This window comes from Rhea americana, unplaced genomic scaffold (assembly GCF_003343005.1).
Source record: "Rhea americana isolate MKP2758 unplaced genomic scaffold, rheAme1 scaffold_26, whole genome shotgun sequence".
Classification (NCBI taxonomy): Eukaryota; Metazoa; Chordata; class Aves; order Rheiformes; family Rheidae; genus Rhea; species Rhea americana.
In genome coordinates, this window is record NW_028186379.1 from 3635573 (window position 1) to 3655200 (window position 19628).

The window sequence follows — 19628 nt, forward strand, 5'->3', positions numbered from 1 at the left end:
TTTTAAATATTGTGATTATACATTCTTTACCACAAATACTTTTAAAATAAGTGTAAGTAGGTTTTTAAATTGTCATTTTATTCTGCATTTTCTGTCTCTATAATATTATTTTGCTGTTATTTACCATTGTACTTTTTATTTAAATGTGTACTAAAGAACTCCACTCCATTATGCTGCTGCCAATTGTAATTATCAGTGCCTGTTTGCCCTTGTGGGATCTGGAGCTAGTGTGAATGACCTTGATGAGAGGGGTTGTACACCTCTACACTATGCAGCTGCATCAGACACAGACGGAAAGTAAGTGGCATGCTTTGTATGAAATTCTTAATCCTTAGAGACCTTTGAGCTCTGAATTTTATGTACATTCTGCCTTCAGATTTGTCAAATGCTTTTTATATATATGTATTTTTAAGCTTGCATTTGACTGTGGATTGTTCATTGTAAATAAATTGTTTCATGTAACAAATTTTCCTGAGAAAAATGAATGATACTGAGATGTATTGGTTTTTTTTTTTTTTTTTTTTTTTGGTTGTGCCTTTTAATGCAGGCATCTTAATTCAAGAGGACATTGTAAAAAGAGTTTTAACCGCAGATACTGCACAATGGTTAAACAGATATCATCTCTGTCTTGGGATATTATGTAACTTTCTAACATTTGCAATTTAATTTTGCTTTAAGATCAGATTCTGATGAAGAGTAGACATTGTGTGTTTTGGGAAGGTTCTTAATATTGCCCCAAAATTCGTGTAGTTTGTCAGAAATATGCTGTAAGCCTTAACTGGGTTACAGTAGGCCAACAAAAGGGTAGAAATGAACTAGACTTATTTAAATAAGATAGATGCTTTATCCGTTTGGGATTTCATAAAACCTTCTATAGTTAGCATTACCATGCTCCTCCTTGTTAGTGCAAATGTTTGTGAAGTAGTTACTTTCCTATTAATGAAATGTGTCCAGAAACTTTCATAAATCTGTCTTGTGTATGTGCGCATGTGTGTGTATTTTGTACTTCAATGGTTGCATTTAGCATAGTTATTGATCTCTAAAATGTTTACATACAAAGCCTGTATAGATAGAACAAAATCAGTGAGGTTATTAAACTTCAGATATTGGTTAGTTTGAGGAAAGTTAAGAGAACCATTTGCACATACATGCACACAGAGGTCAAAACAGGCTGGTGAGCTACCCTTACATGCATTTGGTGAAATTTTCATTAGAAAAGAGTGAGCTTTTTAATGCTGTGTCATGACATTTTTAATGTAGCACCTTTCAAAGGTTGAGGTAGCAGTAGGAAGTGTAAGTAAAAAATACTCTCATAGCTATTAAACTAATAGTTGAAGTACGTGCATCTTTTTCTGTAAAGATGATCTTCAAAACAAAGTTATCTGCTACTTGTTACATATGCATTCACTTCCTGCTGGAATTTGAGATAATTTTACTTTAATTGCCCTCTTACAAGTTGATCTGGGATTAATTTTAGCATCACAGTTGCTGTGAAAAGCTCAAAACTATAATGGTTCTTCAGATGACATTGTTTTGCCATCTGTCTTATAAAAGGCATGAGTATGAATTATGATGGCAATATTGCAGAGCTTTGGAAGATAGCTCAAAGATTTGTCTAGAGTCTGTGCAGTGTTGCCGTTCAGATTTACAGTTGGCTCTGTGAACAGAGGCTGCAAAGCAGAATAGCCTGAGGAGAAGCTTTTTATATTGATGCAGCAAGGTGATTAATAACAGCTGGAAAACCAGTACTGCTCAGCCATACTCAAAACAAAAATGAAGCTAAAAATGATTGCTGAGTTGGAATATAAAGCCTTGGAAAAAATGTCAGCATGTGATTTATATAGGAATTCCAAGAATATTTGTGGGTTTTTTTCATGTCTGTTCAGACATCTTTAAAGATAGATTTTAGGGACAAGGATGTTTTTCATAAAATTAAGATCCTTTTTGCTCCTTTTTGGAAATGTTTGATATCTTCAGCAAGTGCTTCTGATGCTGGAAAATACACTAGTAAGCCTTATTTTGGCAATATTAAATGAAGAAAGACTATCACAGAATAAAATAAACAAGAGCAACATGTTGGGGGGAGGGGAAAATCCTGTTTCTCTATTAGAATTATTTAACAGACCATAAGCCAATGAGTGGGAAATAAATTTAACTTATTTGGGCTTTCAAAATTCTGGTTTGTCTCCTTTTAAAGAGGGCTACTGAGGACAGTTAAGATTCAGAAGATTCAAATTCAATTTCCTTCTTCGATGAGAAGAAGGAGTAAAAATAATGATCAGCTTCACATTGAAAAGAGATGATACTCAAGAATTTTTAGCCAGCTTTGCTTCCTGCAGAGTATTCCATATATTACTGTTATCTGTGAGCGCACAGATTTAAAGATAGACAAATCAAGATAGCTAGTGACAATGATGTTTAACAGTTACTAATGAGTCGTGAGTGTTAAGGCAAAATCACTGGCTAAAATTAAAAAAAGCAAGTTAGATAGTTGACCAAATAAAAGGTGCATGGACAGTAATTCTAAATAGATGGGACAGATTGACTTATCTTTGAATTCTCAGAAATTTCATCCTGTTGCAATTCAAATAAAAGCATGTAGGCAATGTTGTCACTAATGCAAATCCAGATATTTGTTTACCAGGAAAACCAAGCTAGTAGCTTAAATATAGATGCAAAAAAAGCATATATTTTCATTAGATATGTTCTAATTTACAGTGAAGTTATATACTTTATTGTTTAAAAGAAGAGAATTTTTACCCTTTCACTAGCGGTAGAGAACGTGCTTACGTCCTTTCACTAGCGGTAGAGAACGTGCTTACGTCCTTTCATCCTTTGTCCTGGGCACAAAACTATGAAAGTGGGAGCATACATTGGCATCCCCACGGCCCTGTTCTTCTCAACCTTATAATGAGACAGAGTGCTTTGTAACCAGAGACTTTACTGTTGATACAGTTTTCTTGCAGCTTTTTGCCCCTTCTGCCACCAGGACTGCTGCTTTCAACCTTTCACTTAATCTCCAATAAGATTCCAATTTTCACTAAAGAAAAGTGACTTTCTAGCCATGTGCCTTCAGTAAGGACTGTATTAGATTTACAGACTTTTTTTTTCTTTTTTTTTAACACTTATTAGTGTCTCAGTATAGTGAGAATACTCTCCTGTTTTTCTGAGGGTCAGTAGAGGACAGTCAGCAAGTGGGATGGAAAAGGGAATGTCAGGTCTGCTTCAGCTAATCACTGTTACTGTGCACGAGACTATAGGCCCTTAACCCACTATAGCTGTACAAGTCTAGTGGTTCAAATGAGTTTCCATCTCATCACAGCTGATACTGGGTCATTCAGGTGATGATCTTCACTTGTGCTGTTCCTTATGCTGTCTCTGGGCCCATTCTTGAAATCTTCTTTACAAAGAATTAGGATATTGTGGGATCATACTATCTTCTTTCAGATGATTCCTTTGCTAGAATTTAGACAACATGGTGTCTCAGCGTGGCTGTATCATACAACTACAAATGCTATCTAAAGGTATTTTAACTTTCTAACAAACAATTTCTTATAAAGTAAATGGGAGCAAAAAACCCACACATTTTTCTTGCATCCATCCGACCCCCTTGTCTCTACTTGTGGCAATCTGTGAGACCTTTAGATAAACTCTACAAAGGAACAAAGATTCTGAGCTGGGTTTGACAAGAGAATATATTCTTTGGCTTCACAAGCATTTCATTTAACTGATTAAGGAGAAGTATTTCATAATCCCCAAAAGGAGAGAGAGATGGTGACCTTTTGTGCATTTCAGAAAACCGAAAAGCTTCATCTGCAAGTCAAACTCAGAATGGTGACTAGTGATCATGATTTCTGCATGTGTTCATGTTTCTTGACCTATACATTAATCTTTGCACTTACCATATAATGTATACATTCCATGTAAAGTAACTTCTCTTAAAGATGTTCCTGGAGTATTATCAATGCAAGGTTCTTCTGTCTGGATTCTACACAGAAGCAAGGATCCCAAGTCAGTGCCAATCATAACAACCCATTTTGGAAGGATTGGAATGTCATTTTCCCTAACTGGACTTTTGTCTAATAAAGCTGCCATTCAGAGGTTGGGTCTTTTCAGACTCATCTCCCAGATTTCATTTAGCTCTAGTTCAATCTTTAGAAAGACTTTCTATTGCGTGTTCCAAGTCATAAGATACATGATGTATTTGAATGTATAGTTGCTATCTCAGTGAAGTCTTCCCTAGCTTTTAGTCACATAGCGTGCAGCATCATGGTAGATTACTTCATAAGATTCACTCCGTCAATCTCACTGCAATCTGGACAAACATTTCCTTAGCTGCTGGGTGGTACTTTCCTGAATAAACAGGTCGACCCTTAATGCTGAGATGAATCCACCTATTTCACTCTTCATTTTGCTGTATTGTAATGGATGTTCCTTCATAGGCAGAGAGATCTTGTGGAAAACCTGGACATCTCAGGGCAAAAGGACCAGCAGTTTCATATCAATGTTTTGGAGCTCAGAGCTCTATAAAACACATGCAGAGCTTCCTGGCCTTCTCTTCAAAAATATTGTGTCCAGATCACAACAGACAATCTAATCACAATGTGTGATGTTGACAACTGAGTCTCCTTTTCCCTGATGGAAGCAAATGATCCAGTCACTCAGGACACTAGGAAGTGGTTTGGAATAGATTCAGCTTGATGAACTCAGACTGAGTGAGAGATCTGATCCAGGCATCTGAAGTCCATCTGCTTTCCCTGAGATCCAGGCATCTGAAGTCCATTTGCTTTTCCTGAAGTATCAGATGTTCTGTTCTCAAATCAGGTATTTGATGCTGCTTCTTTCTTGGTTCTATCATCAGGTAAGGTGGTATGTGCCTTTTTTCAGGTCCTAAAGGTTCTATCTGCTGTAGGACTGAGGAGACATTCATAATCTTAACTGTTTGAGCAAACTGAGGCAAATTTAGTAGCAGAATGATTGTCAGCTTTCAGAGGGAAACCTGAAATCTGCCCTTCTTTCCGACTCTGTTAATTCAGAATTTCAAGGACACTTGTAGAGTCTTGATTTGCTCAGTTATACCTTGCCATATAGATGCTCAGAGGCTCTTACTTATGGAAAAAATGCAGAGGCTTATGAAAAAGTGCACAAACTAACAATAACCTGATATTGTTCTGGGACTGTTTGTTTCTCATAGGTCTTTATCCTGTTACTCTGAAGCTTCTGAAGCTGAGATTGGGATGGTGTCTGGTAGTTCAGTTTAAGTCCACTTAGCTCCTTGTTCTCTAACAACTGCTTCTGCGTAGTTCTCATCCCCACTATTTTTAAGTTCTGCAGAATGTAGTTTGAGTGGTGGACCACAAAATTGTGAATAAACAGAGTAATTGCTTGGAATCATTCAGTGTACATGTGTGGAGTCCCTTAAAAACACAAAACTAGTAGTAGTTCTTTGATGGGGAAGCCGACATTAAAACTCCCTTTTTCACGCTCTTACCTGAGTGTCTGTGGTTGAAACTGGGCTGATCCTACTCTGCCTTATAATTTCATACGATAAAAGTAAGGAATGGTGTGTATGCCAGCAGATGGTGAGTGTATTTATTATGTAAATGCATCAATAAATCAGGTCTGGCAGTGGAAGCGTATGCATGTATACTTCAGTATGACTGTGTATTGAACCATATCACAAAGAACTCGGTAGCTGGTCCTCATCCTTCTGCAGTAAGATTCTGTCAATTCAGGGAACTTTGTGACTGGCTTAATGCTTGGTTTACTGAGTCAGCTGTTCTCTAGCCCTAGTCAGTATTGTACGGTAAAACAGTGTTCCTGTTTGCACTATTCCATTTTCCAATGGAATGGTAACAATTGATCACTTAATGAAAAGCTGAAATTTAACATTCAGGTATATGGTTGTCGTATGTCAATTTAAATAGGTGCCTGGAATATTTGCTAAGAAACGATGCCAATCCTGGGATCCGAGACAAACAAGGATACAATGCAGTTCATTATTCTGCTGCTTATGGTCATCGCTTATGTCTTGAATTGGTAAGAAAATGTATCATGGATGAAAGCTGTAGCAACTCCTCTTGGAGAGGATGGTGCAGAAACCCCGGCATTCCTCCACCTTTGTTCTTCATCTGTAAGCTAGATTGATAGTGTTTTTCAGCCCGTGAGGATACGTATTTGAGCTCTTGGTACCCTTAAAATAGGGRCAGTGTGGGGGGCTAAGATAGTTGGTACTGACCTTAAAAGACAATTCATTCTGAGATGAARAGATGATGCTTGCTGAGGATGTGGGCTCTTAGTTTTTGTTTTGKTTTGKTTTKTTTGTTTTGTTTTTTAATCTAGAATACACTGCTAACTTTATTCCTCATGGCTGAACTATAATAATCACAGGTATCCCACTGAGGAGTATTAAAAGATTTCACAAATGTCTTTTGGAGCAGCAGCTTAAAACTTGGGGAAAACCTGTCAAGTGAGGGACATCTTAAAAMAATAGTTCACATAGTTGCARTAACTGATGGCCATATAACAGAATYTTAGATAATAAAGCCTGAGGGTGGTTTTTGATAAATCCCTTTGCAAAAATGGTTATGTTATTTAATATGTTAATTTTGTGTTCTCTGTATTTTACAGTTTAGTATTTTTATAATTTAATATTCAAGCATATTCAACTCTGAATTCTGAATGTTTTTAATTGCAGATTGCAAGTGAAACGCCTCTAGATGTTGTAAGTGTGTATGATTTCTTACTCTAAAGTATTGTACAGCAAAAGGAAACAAGTCATTTAAAAAAAATGCTGCTTATTTTTAGGCTTACTCGACTATGTCTTCAATGCAAAGATATGTTATTTAATGCTTGCAGCTCAGGATTTTAAAATAGAAAATAATCTTTTTTATGTATGACTATGTGTGATCATGAAAACTTAGTGATCTGTATTTGGTGTTCTTCAAACGCTTTGAATGCTTTAATTCTACTGTCTAAATTAAATACGGGTTTGAGAAAGACTCAAAATTAAAACTTTAAACACATCTGAAAATAACCAAACAGAATTGTATGCATGCAGATATTTTAGCCCTATGCTTGTGCCTTTTGGGGAGTGCCTTTTCAGCAGATGTTTTTGTTCTGAGAAATCCTGCCTTCTAGTTTTTTAATATCTATTTTATTGCTGACTTTTCACCTAACCTAAATGCTTAGTTGTTTTTTTTCCTTCTACAGCTGTTCTTCTTCTCACCTGTGCTTGTATTCCATTTGCATGCATTTTTTCCATGTTATTTGATAATGCTGCTTCAGGAAAAATATTTTAGGTTAATTTCTGATTTGAGTATTGCATTGTTCTATAAAATTAAGCAAGTCTGCTAGGTAGATGAACATAGGGGAGGAATTGCAGTCTTTGTAATTCAAACTTTTTAAAAGATTGAAATAATAATAGAACTCCTAAGGAAAATTYAAACCTTTATTGTTTCTCCTAATTTTCTTTCTTTATTTTTCAATCTGTGCATACTGGAAGTAATAGCAGTTATTACTGAGTGTTTTTCAAAAGTGAAGGGTTTTTTCACTCAATTGGAATTTCTATCTTTGCTAAGCTAATGGAAACATCAGGTACTGACATGCTGAACGATTCAGACAACAGAGCACCCATAAGTCCACTGCACTTAGCTGTAAGTATTTCATTTGTTAGTGAAGATAGATCATGTAATTTCAAACAGTTGTTGAATAGTTTTGATTCATTCTGGACTTACTGTTATTGATCTCTTTAAAAAAAAATTACACCATAACAATACATACCATGTATACCTCRTGAATGAATTATACAAGGTGATTTTACCTCTTGGCTAAAATTGAACACTTCTAATTTGGAACCTTGCTTCTAATTAAAAGATTTGTCTTAAAAAATATAGTATTGACACTTTTAGAGTTCTTGTCTTCTACATAATGATGATATATTTTGCCATCATGGTTATCTTTTTATGAAAAAAATAGCCTTTAATACTTTAGGAAAGATTTGCACAAATAGTAAGAGAACAGATGATGAAACTTCTATACAARTGTGCATTAAAATACAGAGTAAATAACTGAATATGCAGTTTTCCTCTAATCTCTTCTGTGGACTAGCAATTGAAAAACCTCAATATACTTTCTGAAAATAGCCTAAGTCTTGTGCATAACATATATTATTCATATATATGGCCAAAGTGGAAAGATAATCTCTAATATTGGTAAATTAAAGCAGAAGAGAAGAGACATGCTTTTAGCATGTTCCTTTAACATGCTAAAATAAAAATTAGAGTCACGGTTTTATATATGCAGCTCTGGTAAGCAGAGGAAAAATGTGAAGGACAGGAAAACTGAAAGATTTCTTATTCTCTCAGGCCTATCATGGTCACCATCAAGCTCTGGAAGTGCTGGTACAGTCTTTACTGGACCTTGATGTGAGGAACAATAATGGAAGGACACCATTGGATCTTGCTGCCTTTAAGGGACATGTGGAATGTGTAGACGTACTCATTAATCAGGGAGCATCAATCTTGGTGAAAGATTATGTTGTAAAGAGAACCCCAATACATGCTGCAGGTATGGGTTACTGTTCARTTCTAAAATTCTGGCTTTTTGAGTGCATCATCTTCACACTTAGAAATATTTATTATTAATGTTCTAAGAAATAGTGTTTAGGAATAGATGATGTCTTTGAAGTTACATACTATACTGAGAAGGGTAACAAAGCGCTTAAAGTAGTAGAAACCTGTATTAACTTAAGAAATTATTCTGGTCCAAGGAGTGTTACAGCATACTGTCCTCTAAAAGGGTGCACTCCCCTTGTCCATTCATTGCTAGGCTGGTTGTGCCAACAGCTGTGAATAGTATGTTCCTGTTCTTCTTCTCATCTTTCCACATAAGCCCAAATTGTAGTCCCAGATTTAGATACATTAATTGTGTTTCCTATCTTGGCACTAAACTATTTCTAAAAATGACTGGCGTCTCAGAGAGTTCTGTCAGTGTGAGAAGAGACATGAAAACTATACTTAATTTTTCCAAGAATTTAACTGACTCCCTACTGAGYGTTTTCAAAATAGTAGTCCTTTGCAATATTTTCTCACTGCCTTTTCTAGATAATTTTTATAAACTTCTATAAAGTTACCTTTCTCAGTGTTGCATTCATGCAATATTCTTTTTTCATTTTCAAAGCAGGCTTATTTAGGTTGGCATTATTGGCACTGTGGTAATGATCTTACAAGAATATTACAGTAAAAAGAGCATTTTGTACAAAACATTGTCATTTTGATCACTTTGACTGTGAGCACAACCTATTTTATTATATTTCCTTTAGCCCCTTGTAAATTCTSCTAGCATCTTTGTCAACCTAGGGAAGTATGAGGTGTCCCCATTCTAATGTGGACTAAATAGAGCAGCTGTATGTCAGGAATATCTCCCCTCAACAACCAATGGTTTATCTTTCAGAAGTTGCTTTGAAATGTGATGTCTCTCTTTCTCTCTCTCTCTCCTTTCCTTTTTTTTTTTTTTTTTTTTTTTTTTTTTTTTTTTTTTTTTTTTTTTTTTTTTTTTTTTTTTTACTGCTTGGTTAATTACTTTATGCATTACCTATCCTTCCCATTTTTCTAAGTGTGATTTCAATTATCACTTCATAACTATGCACATGCTGTACTTACTAATAAAATCTGTGTGTGATTGGCTCAGTGTGGGGTTTGCATGATTTGAGGCATAGGTACAAATTGTGCTAATTAGTATRTTTAATTATTCCTTCTTATTTAAGTTATACAACCATGTATTTATGGTTAATATGTCCCAACTCATTTATATAGAGAGATGCAAATATCTGTCAGCAATTGACAGTTCAAATTGATTCCTTTTAATATTATATAATCGAGATTACTTGATTTCTGAAATAGTGTTTTAGTTTCTTTTTTTTTGTTTGTTTTCAATTTAAATCCTAAAAATGATAAAGGCAGTACAGTGAATTCTCAAGCTAACTAAACAGTTTACAGTTCTATTTGACCTCTGCATACTCAAAGTTGATTGATGTAAAACTGATATTTTTGGTGATATTTTACAGCTACAAATGGTCACTCAGAATGTTTGCGACTATTGATAGGAAATGCAGAACCACAAAATGCAGTAGACATTCAAGATGGAAATGGACAGTAAGTTTAGAGGCTATAAATTCTTTTCTTCACAAGTTATTGCATTTCATAAAAGGAAAACCTAATTATTTTGCATTGGTGATTATTTCTTTTTTAAGAGGAAATTATATTTGAACTAGGACAAATAAGATTGTATAACTAGCAATAAATTTAATATAATTTTGGCAGTGGTAAAATAACTTGTTTAGTTGGGAGGAAATTAAAATGCACTTATTCCCTAAATGCTTAAAAAAAATGGATTCTTTTAGCTTACTTAGGAGTTCTGTATTATTAGAAATTAATCTATTTTCCTGAATCTAAAAAGCAAGCATTAATGTATTCTTGGAGTGACAGTAGTGCTGGAGACCATTAACAGTCTAAATTTGAAAACAATGTTTCCCAGAACAATAGGAGTTAAAATATTTCAACTGAGCACTAGTCTGTTAAAATTCCGCTTAGATTACACTTCTTCTGTCTCTTTTCAGGACTCCTCTAATGCTGTCAGTTCTTAATGGGCACACAGACTGCGTTTATTCACTCCTTAACAAAGGAGCAAATGTAGATGCCAAAGATAAGTGGGGAAGGACAGCATTACATAGAGGGGTAAGAGAATATTACATTTCTGTCCTTTTCATAATATATGCATTAATTTCAAATACAGGTTTAGTGTGTAGTGCTAATGAATTTCTCATTATTTTTGTCCTACACTCCTTGACTTTTGATTGTCTGTTGTTTTCAGAATGCTAGCTTTTGCCTGTTTGCTCTGTAACCTCAGGACTTTTCTGTGCTTTTCAAGTCTCTTAATCTTGTTGTAAACTGAGTGGAGAAGCCCCRAGGTACCACTTCTGTCATGTGGTGGGGCGTATTGTTAATAGAAGGAAGAAAACTGTAACACATGCCATACGCCATTTTTTTAAGTCTCTGCCTGTTAAGAGAACTGAATGAGCCCTAGAAATTAGCAGTTCATTTAAGGCTGTTCCAATAAATTATTGTCATTAATATAATAATATATTGCTATTTGTCCAACATAATGGCCATTTCTAGAAAAATCGTAGCTGAGCTTATTTTGTTACCAATTAYAGTATTAAGACATTGAAGTTTGCTTGCTTTAGTTATATACCCTGAATATATACCTAAATATGTGCAAACATGCTATTTCATCTCTCTCGTGCAGGCAGTTACAGGGCATGAGGAATGTGTGGAAGCATTGCTCCAGCACGGTGCTAAGTCCTTGTTACGAGACTGTAGGGGCCGAACCCCTATACACTTGTCAGCTGCCTGTGGACATATCGGTGTTCTGGGAGCCCTCTTGCAGTCAGCTACATCTGCGGATGCAGTGCCTGCGATGGCAGACAATCACGGCTATACGTCACTGCACTGGGCCTGTTACAACGGTAAACGTGAAAGAAATGTTCSCTGGTGTTCAGCTTCCTAGGGGATGTATCTCTGTAGGTCTAGTGTCTCACAAAGGATATGCAATACTGATAAAGTGGTCTGAATTTCAGAATATAAGTATTCAACAATAAAAAATATGAAATAAAAGTTGAGTTTATTAAATAAGCAAAAGACACAGGAGATTTTGGAGATGGAAAAAGTGTACAAGACTGATTTGTTGCGTTTATTTTTTTATTACTTCTAGAACAGCATAGTCATCACATACTTTTAAGGCTGTCTTTCTCTTTAGCGAACCAAGTTTTGACAATACTTTTACAAATTCGTATTCCATTTAAGATTTTAAAATTAAAATTTTGCAAAATTACGATACAACTGAAAAAAGTAGCCACTAGTTTGAGGCAAATGTTGAGGAATGGAACAGTGTGTCAGTGCAGCTGAATGTRGTGGTATACGTGCTCCAGGCTTCAGAAATCATTTCATTAATAAGAATTGTAATTTTGCTTTAAAATATCTGGAAACTTTTTTTCATATTTAAGGTCTAATAGGTATATTATTCACTTTTTCATGATAAAGAATGATTCTACTCTGTACACAATTCCTTATTTAGACGTTTATTAAAGAGTTTACTGTTTTATTATATGTACAAACATTTGTATATCTCTGTCTCCTCCTTTGTACTTTGATTGAGGAGACATAAGCAAGAAAATGAGTACAAGTACTTTCTTAAGTTCCTTGTCCTCATAGCTCTTCTCAGATCTATGTCCTAAAACATCTTGTAGGCTCTATACCTTGTTCCAGTATTTTTTTTAATCACTATGTGGTTTTCAGAGTTATTTGCTAAGAAACATCTAACAATATATCAGTCATGCAGTCATCCCTGATGATACGCAGTCATGCAGTAACTCCTCAAGAGAGAACATCCCCAGAAAGGAACTCTTGCTCTTTTGCTCCCTTGACGCTGTTTGCTGAGGTTACGTTGTAAATCAGATAAGGGAGATGATCTTGTTGGCAAAATACTGTCTTTCCTACCTCTTTGCTTCCTCTTCCTCGCTCCCAAGGTTATTTTTAATGTGGATCAGTTCCCTGATAATGTACAGTGCACAGTTGTCAGCCTGAGGAGCAATGTAAAGTCAGTTGCTTGTTCCTGGGCTGTCCAGGCAGTAATTTCTTCAACAGGATTGACTATTGAAGCACCTGTGTTATCAAGCTGTGGTTTCACTTACTGCAGGGTGTGGAAATGAGAGCTTATGTCTGCAGACAGTTTTCCTTCCCTTGCCTTGGGGACCTGTACTGCTGACAGAATTCAGTTACTTCTTGGCTTGGTATAAACAATTGCCGAATGACCAGTGTGTGTCTCATGAAGAAAGGTGACAGAAGGAAGTTTTGAAGTGTTTATATAGTGTTTTGAACTCAGTGGAACAAAAATCTCCCTGAAATAAGTACATTTTTGTATAGACAAAGCAGTGAATGTAAAAGAGCTTGAAAAGTGTAGGTTTAAAGAATTGTTAACTGTACTGTATGTTCTTCAGACAGCATGAGATGCCTTTCAGGTTAACAATATGTATATAACTTGTGCATCATTTTAGAACTTCTAAAGAAGATCTTGCTTAATCTAGTTTAGCTAATTGGTTTATGTTGTTATCTGTATATATATAATAGATACATTTTTATTATTATTATTGTAATACCTAACTTTTACACTTGCTTTAGGTCATGACAGTTGTGTAGAGCTCCTGCTGGAACAGGAAGTTTTCCAGAAATTGGAAGGAAATTCTTTCAGTCCATTGCATTGTGCTGTGTAAGGAATTCAAAATTATTCTTTACGGATTTCATTGTAGTATTTAACAAAAACTTTATCATTCTGTAAATAACAGCATGTTTACTTTTTTATAGGATAAATGATAATGAAGGTGCTGCAGAAATGTTAATTGATACACTAGGTGCTGGTATTGTAAATTCAACAGATTCAAAAGGAAGGTAAGAGTGTAACTGCATATTGGAAAAAATGTTTGTAATGTAATAGTTGCATTGTTCTGTTAAATTCTGTCACTGTTGGCCTTTTAAAATTCACTATCTCTGTTAGTTCCTTTCCTCTCTTTTTATTCTTCAAGACTTTTTTTTTTTTTTTAAGTCAGTGCTAGAAATAAAATTTTGGAGTTTTTTAAAATCCTATTCTGAATCRGTAGACTTGAATGTTTTTTATTGTGTAAACTAGTTTGGGCATGCTTACAATTGCATCACATGATGGGTAGTAGAATTTTTATCAAATTGTATTTGTATTGTAGGAGGCTAATAAAGAGGCATTTATTTGAAACTTGGGGATGACTTTATAAAGGCACCTGTCACAACTCCAACAATAATGATTTCGGAGCATCATTTGGACTACCTGCCAAATCTCTGTATCTGCAGGATCCCAGTATATACCTTTGAATAAAGTAGAAAGCCCAGGAAATTTTTCCTGAGAGTGAGCATATTTTCATTTTTTGTAGAACTCCTCTTCATGCAGCAGCTTTTACAGATCATGTTGAGTGTCTACAACTTCTGCTCAGTCATAATGCTCAAGTAAATGCAGTAGATGCTTCTGGGAAAACACCTTTAATGATGGCTGCAGAAAATGGACAGACAAATACAGTTGGTAAAGAGAAAGCTTTATTTATTTCTGTTAACTCTATTAATAATAGTAATGTCTTACTACAGGTAAAGTTGCTTTTATACTAACCTTATTRTGGACTTTTTTTGTCAAATTGATGTTTTCATTTTGCACAAATGTAAGCCATTGAAACTTAAAGGAATATGCTTTAGTTAATGCAGATCTTTATTTCCCCCAGAGGTGCTGGTTAGCAGTGCTAAGGCTGATCTGACTTTGCAAGACAATTCTAAGAACACAGCACTCCACTTGGCTTGCAGCAAGGTGTGTGCTTATTTTGACTTGATCAGTATTGAGTTTTATGTTACCAAATACTGTTTGCAAATATTAACTTACCTCTTTGAAAAGGCATTGAAAGTAATTTTTAAAGTGGATTTGTTATATGACAGTGTGTTTGCTCTGTATTAAGGGTCATGAGACTAGTGCCTTGTTAATACTGGAGAAGATTACGGATAGAAACCTCATTAATGCCACCAATGCAGCCTTGCAAACGTATGTATCACCACTGAGTAGTGTTTTACTAATCAGTTTTTGTTGTTTTTGCTAAAACCAGTATCATACTCAAAAAAAAAAACCTATATTTTTTCAGAGTTTTTTTTCAAATTGGTTGAATACGTATTGTGTAATAGGTACCAAATGTTCAACCAACTTTAATGCAAAAGGTATTTCATTTAAGCTTGAAGTTGTAGTTTTAGCTGAGTGAAAAGGGTGCTAARTAAATTTTTATAGTATTGTGATTCAGGGAGTTCTGTGTGGAGTTATTGCAGCTCACTGAGATTTCCCATAAGCCAATATTTTTTCTGTTTTATGAATTACCTATTTTTTCAGWTAAAATTCACTTCAGTTAAAAAGTCATTTGAGGCAAATTAAGATTTGCTCTTCTTCAGAGCTAGCTAATAAAAAAAACTAGCTGAAACGTGCAGTTATTTTTTAACATAYGGTAACGTTCAGATATGTCACTTTTCACAGTTCAATGAAGGATTTACATCAGCAGTGAGATACTAGTTGATACTAAATTTTTAATGTGATAAAATACTTGAGGAGGTACACTTGTTCCAGCAGCTACTTACTCTCAGTATAATGCTATAAAACAGAATGAAAGCACACAATGTTATGGTACAGTTTCTTTACAATAAGAAGAGATTGCCTTCTTTAATCCCTCTTAGATATTATATCCCCAGTGTTTAGATAGCATGTAAATAACATGCAAGTATAAATACTTCAGTAATCAATTAATTAGATGCAAGCTACTTAAAATCTTATTTCATATCTTGTTCTAAGGTTTATATACCAGTTTGCTTGTCTTCACAGACCTCTGCATGTTGCTGCTCGGAATGGACTAACTGTTGTAGTTCAAGAACTTCTAGGGAAGGGAGCAAGTGTACTTGCGGTAGATGAAAATGGTAAGAATGAATTTAACCTTGTTTCCCCATAAGGAACTGTGGTTTTAAACTCAACTCACTRAAAAACAGTAACTGCTTTTTGAAATTTCACATAAGCTTTATAGTAGGCTTCTCCACAGAAAAAGTGTTGTGTTGGTGATGATGGGGCATTTTTGCAAAGCAGAAAAAGTGTAAGAGGAACAAAAGTTTTTCAGAATGAAAATGTAAGTCATCATATGTCTGATTTGAGTTTGCGGTCTAAGTACATTAGGTCTAGCAATACTGGAAATGGCCTGAAAAACCTAATGCTCAAAGTGCATTATAACTTYCAGCTATTAGGAAGCTGGATTGAATTGCCATTCATTTTACCAGAGTGTATTGGTTTTAAAAGTTTTTAAAAGTAAGTGTGAATTATAGATCCCAGTTATTGAGTGTGAAGCTTCTGGCTCTTGAGAGTTTTTTACCRCATAGAAGTAAGAAAAAGTAACTGCCTTATCACAGGGAACAAATCCTATACATTGCAAGAACAAAAAAATAGATACACTGACTTCTCATTTGCATATTCTCATGTAAGCAATCTGTGGTCCTCCGAAGATGTGCTTTTGAGAGATTGTCTACTGCTCTGCCAACCTCAAACTAATACCTTTTAAAGAAAAGCAGCAGCTGCTCGTTTTCTGCTTTGAGAAGTTTTTCCTCCCTTGATGTTTACTGTGATTTTCCAATTGCAGTGTTTCTCAAATGACACTGCTTAAAGTGACATGGGTGATTTAAAGATCATTCCTTGCTTGAAATAGGGAACAGGAGGAGAAGAGGTTTAGTAGCTGTTAAATGAAACTTCCTAAAATGAAAAGGTTGGAAAACATACCTTTTTGATTTTTGTTTCTCGTCGCAAGTGTGCTGTGGGAGCCATTTGTACAGCCAGTTTCATGGGCTTTTCGTCTGCAGTCAGTCAGTCCCTTGTTAGGGTGAATCTTTGACTTAACAGAGAAAGCTGCTTGTATAAGTCATAGTTCTCTGGCTGAGAATCTAAGCATAGCCTGTTAAATTTCTTCTAATATTTTAAATTTAAAATAATTTTGAGTACTGCCTAATCTGTTCTTCACTGTGGCTCCTAACTTTTCTTTCTAGTAGCAGTTTCTTTTTTTATAAATTTTTAAGCAGCCTTGAGAATATTCATAATGAATTATTTGTCTGCTGGGTAAATGTGCTAGTTCAGAGTATAATATATGCAAAGTTATGAATACTTCCAGTTGTGAGAGAGCAAGAGAAGTTTCCAGGGGATTTATCAATCTACTTCACCTGTCATGGTAGATTTTTCTTAATCCTTGGAAGTATTAGTACGTCAGCAAGTTGGCTATTACACTTGCAAAAGGTTTCTTCTTTCCGTTGGTTATCTTTTATATTAAATGGAAAAGTTGGCAGTAGTGATAGCCACTTTCTGCTTTAGGTCARCTTCTCTTGGATTTTAGCATTCACCACCAGGGTGTAAGTGTTTCTAAAGCAAAAAATGATTACATATATTTATTTAATTCTAATAATGGAGTAGAAGTATAGGAAAAATTAGGGTTTTTTTGAAAGAGTATGATTCYTTTTTTTTCAAAGATGGAAACTGTTTGCATAGAAAACACTGAAAAAATAGTCACTGGAATCTTTTGCATCGCAGAGCTGATATTCTCTTCAGCATAACTCATATAGGTATAGTGACTGCCCACACAAGCATTGGCATTTTCAGATAGAGCTGGATGAAACTGGAAGTAAAATTTCAATTAACCTTTTAYACAGAAGTGTGTCTTGATATGTAGAATATGTTGTATCCGGCATAACCTCAGATATTATGGAGTGGTGATCCCCATTTCATCTTTCAAGTTGTTTCCCTTTCTATAAAGACTACRTGAACTTGATATTTTTTTGCAAGCAGTCTGTATGTATATCTGTATCTGTACAAAACTACTTCATACCCCCTGCTACTTTATCTGGATTACACATTTTTATAAATTTATAAAGTATTWTTTTAAAAACTCTAGATTTAAAATCCTACTATTTTTGTTATAGAGGTTCTCTTATTGTAGTAAAGTCACTTTTTGAGATGTTTAGGAACTAATGTCTCTGAAAAAATTTAATTCTTTGGGCTCTCACAAGATTAAATGCAATTGCAACAACTAATTAATTGTGCAGTATCCTTCTCAAGAAAAGTTACGTCGAGGGTTCATTATCAGTTCTATATCAGTCATGACACCCTTAATCATGAGGGTTCTATAACAGTTCTCATTTGAGTCTCTCAGTTGTTTTCCTATGTTCCACACCTGTCTTGCTGAAATTTTGTCATCACCCACATCCAGAAAATTTCTGTTGAATTTTATATAACTTGTGCAGATTCTACATATCTGGAGAAGTTCATTATCCTCCCCCTCCTGCTTGGCACCAGTCTAAGTTATATTTTTGATCATTTAGCCAATTTCTCAAGGTTTTTTTTTGGTCTATGTAACTTAGCTAAATTTCTTGGTGCCATCTGTCTATTATGTGTCATACAAATGTGCAGCACATTAGTGAGAGGAGACTGTTGCAGTCTCTAAATCCAGAGACTGACATAGCAGCAGTGTGGAGGTTTCTGTTGTTTTTGGATTCATTGTTTTTATGGTGAGCATTGGCCTATCAGTGCGTTAAAAATTGGCCTATTAGTGCATTTTTTTAAAAAAGGGCCTTTTTCTAGTTCTTTCCCAGGTCTTCTTTTGCTTAGATTCTTGTTCATATTTGAGATGTCCTCATGCTTTCTGAAACACTTTTTTTCTTATAGGTGCTTAAGAGATGACTCATGTCTCAGCAGGTTTTCTTCTCTTTCCCAAGCATAAGGCTTCATTCAGTTTATCTTGAGAAATTTCTCTGCATTAATAAACATCTGATTTTCCTGTAAGCCTCAACACTTTCACACCCCTGGGGAGGAGCAGCTCAGTGTTTGGCAGGGAAAGTCCTGGTCTTAAGTCCATGTCTGGCATGCAGGATCCATTTTCTGTTGTATGGGAACATACAACATTCTCTGCTTCTCTGTCTCTAGTGATTTTTTTTTTCTCTTTTCAAAACTTAYGCAGATATGAGTGTAGTTTATGGGGAACAGGATGTAAGCACTAAGTAAGGATGTTTCAATGAAGTCAGTAGATTTACCAACTTCTAATTAGAAGGAAAATTAAGGAATTTGTAACTGTTGTTGCACTGAGAGATGAATGATCACTCTGCTGTTAAAGGACATGAAGATATTCTTTGGTGTTCTTCTAACTTTAAAATAATATGGACAAAAGAAAGTGGTGGAGGACACAGATGTCACTCTTTTATGGAGCAAGCAGTTACTTCATCTTGCTGTATTTGAGCAAAGAATAAAAATGTGATATTTCATTCCTAACTTCTGAAAGCCAGAAGCTCAAAATCTAAAATTAAGTATCATTATAAATGCTGTTTTTAGAGAATATTTAATAGAAGCAAGAAGTTGTCTTAATTGTCAGGTTGCCCCCCCCCCCTTTTTTTAATGACTAATAGGGATGGTTAGTTCCAGAGGGACATGAGTAGTSAAGATGTTAGCAAGAAGCATTCTTGTAAGAAGTAGAAAAAAAATTGCTGGTGATTTTGCACAGTTTTCAAACACAGTTATCAAACAACATTAGTAAAAGAAATGATGTCAAGTATGGCCAGCATGAATAAATTTATCTTGTGTGTCCTCTTACCTTTATACAGTCTCCAGCAGTTGTAGCTGTTAAATTATGTGCATTTGAGTATCAATTCTGAGCCTTCTGTTCTGCCTTACATGCCTGAAATGCACTCTTCATCCAAGTGTAGCAAGCTCTGGCCCTTGCTTTTGAATCCTCTCAAAATGTATCTCTTCTGCAGACTGTCACTGTTAACTCTGAGCTGTTTAAGTGCTGTGATACCTTACTAACAATGAAAACATCTGCTGCGCTGCACTTCTGTACGGCCCTATCGCATGGTCAGCTGGTGCGTTTTGTGCTTGAATTCTCTGTCTGTTATCTTGGATTGTATGCACCTTTGGGCAGGGGCTGTTGTCTTAATCTGTTCCAAGCATCA

The 19628-nt window shown here is 35.2% G+C and overlaps 1 protein-coding gene across 1 annotated transcript in view; it reads left to right on the plus strand.

Annotated features, from left to right (window-relative positions):
* ANKRD28 (ankyrin repeat domain 28) overlaps window positions 1-19628 on the plus strand; it is an 83810-nt gene that overhangs the window by 60806 nt on the left and 3376 nt on the right. The window contains exons 14-27 of the mRNA XM_085307517.1: window positions 157-297; window positions 5928-6039; window positions 6698-6724; window positions 7581-7655; window positions 8367-8568; window positions 10067-10154; window positions 10619-10736; window positions 11308-11527; window positions 13239-13326; window positions 13422-13505; window positions 14018-14163; window positions 14357-14439; window positions 14585-14667; window positions 15487-15578. Of these exons, the coding sequence (XP_085163643.1) occupies window positions 157-297; window positions 5928-6039; window positions 6698-6724; window positions 7581-7655; window positions 8367-8568; window positions 10067-10154; window positions 10619-10736; window positions 11308-11527; window positions 13239-13326; window positions 13422-13505; window positions 14018-14163; window positions 14357-14439; window positions 14585-14667; window positions 15487-15578 (1559 nt within the window). The remainder of the gene's footprint in view (window positions 1-156; window positions 298-5927; window positions 6040-6697; window positions 6725-7580; window positions 7656-8366; window positions 8569-10066; window positions 10155-10618; window positions 10737-11307; window positions 11528-13238; window positions 13327-13421; window positions 13506-14017; window positions 14164-14356; window positions 14440-14584; window positions 14668-15486; window positions 15579-19628) is intronic.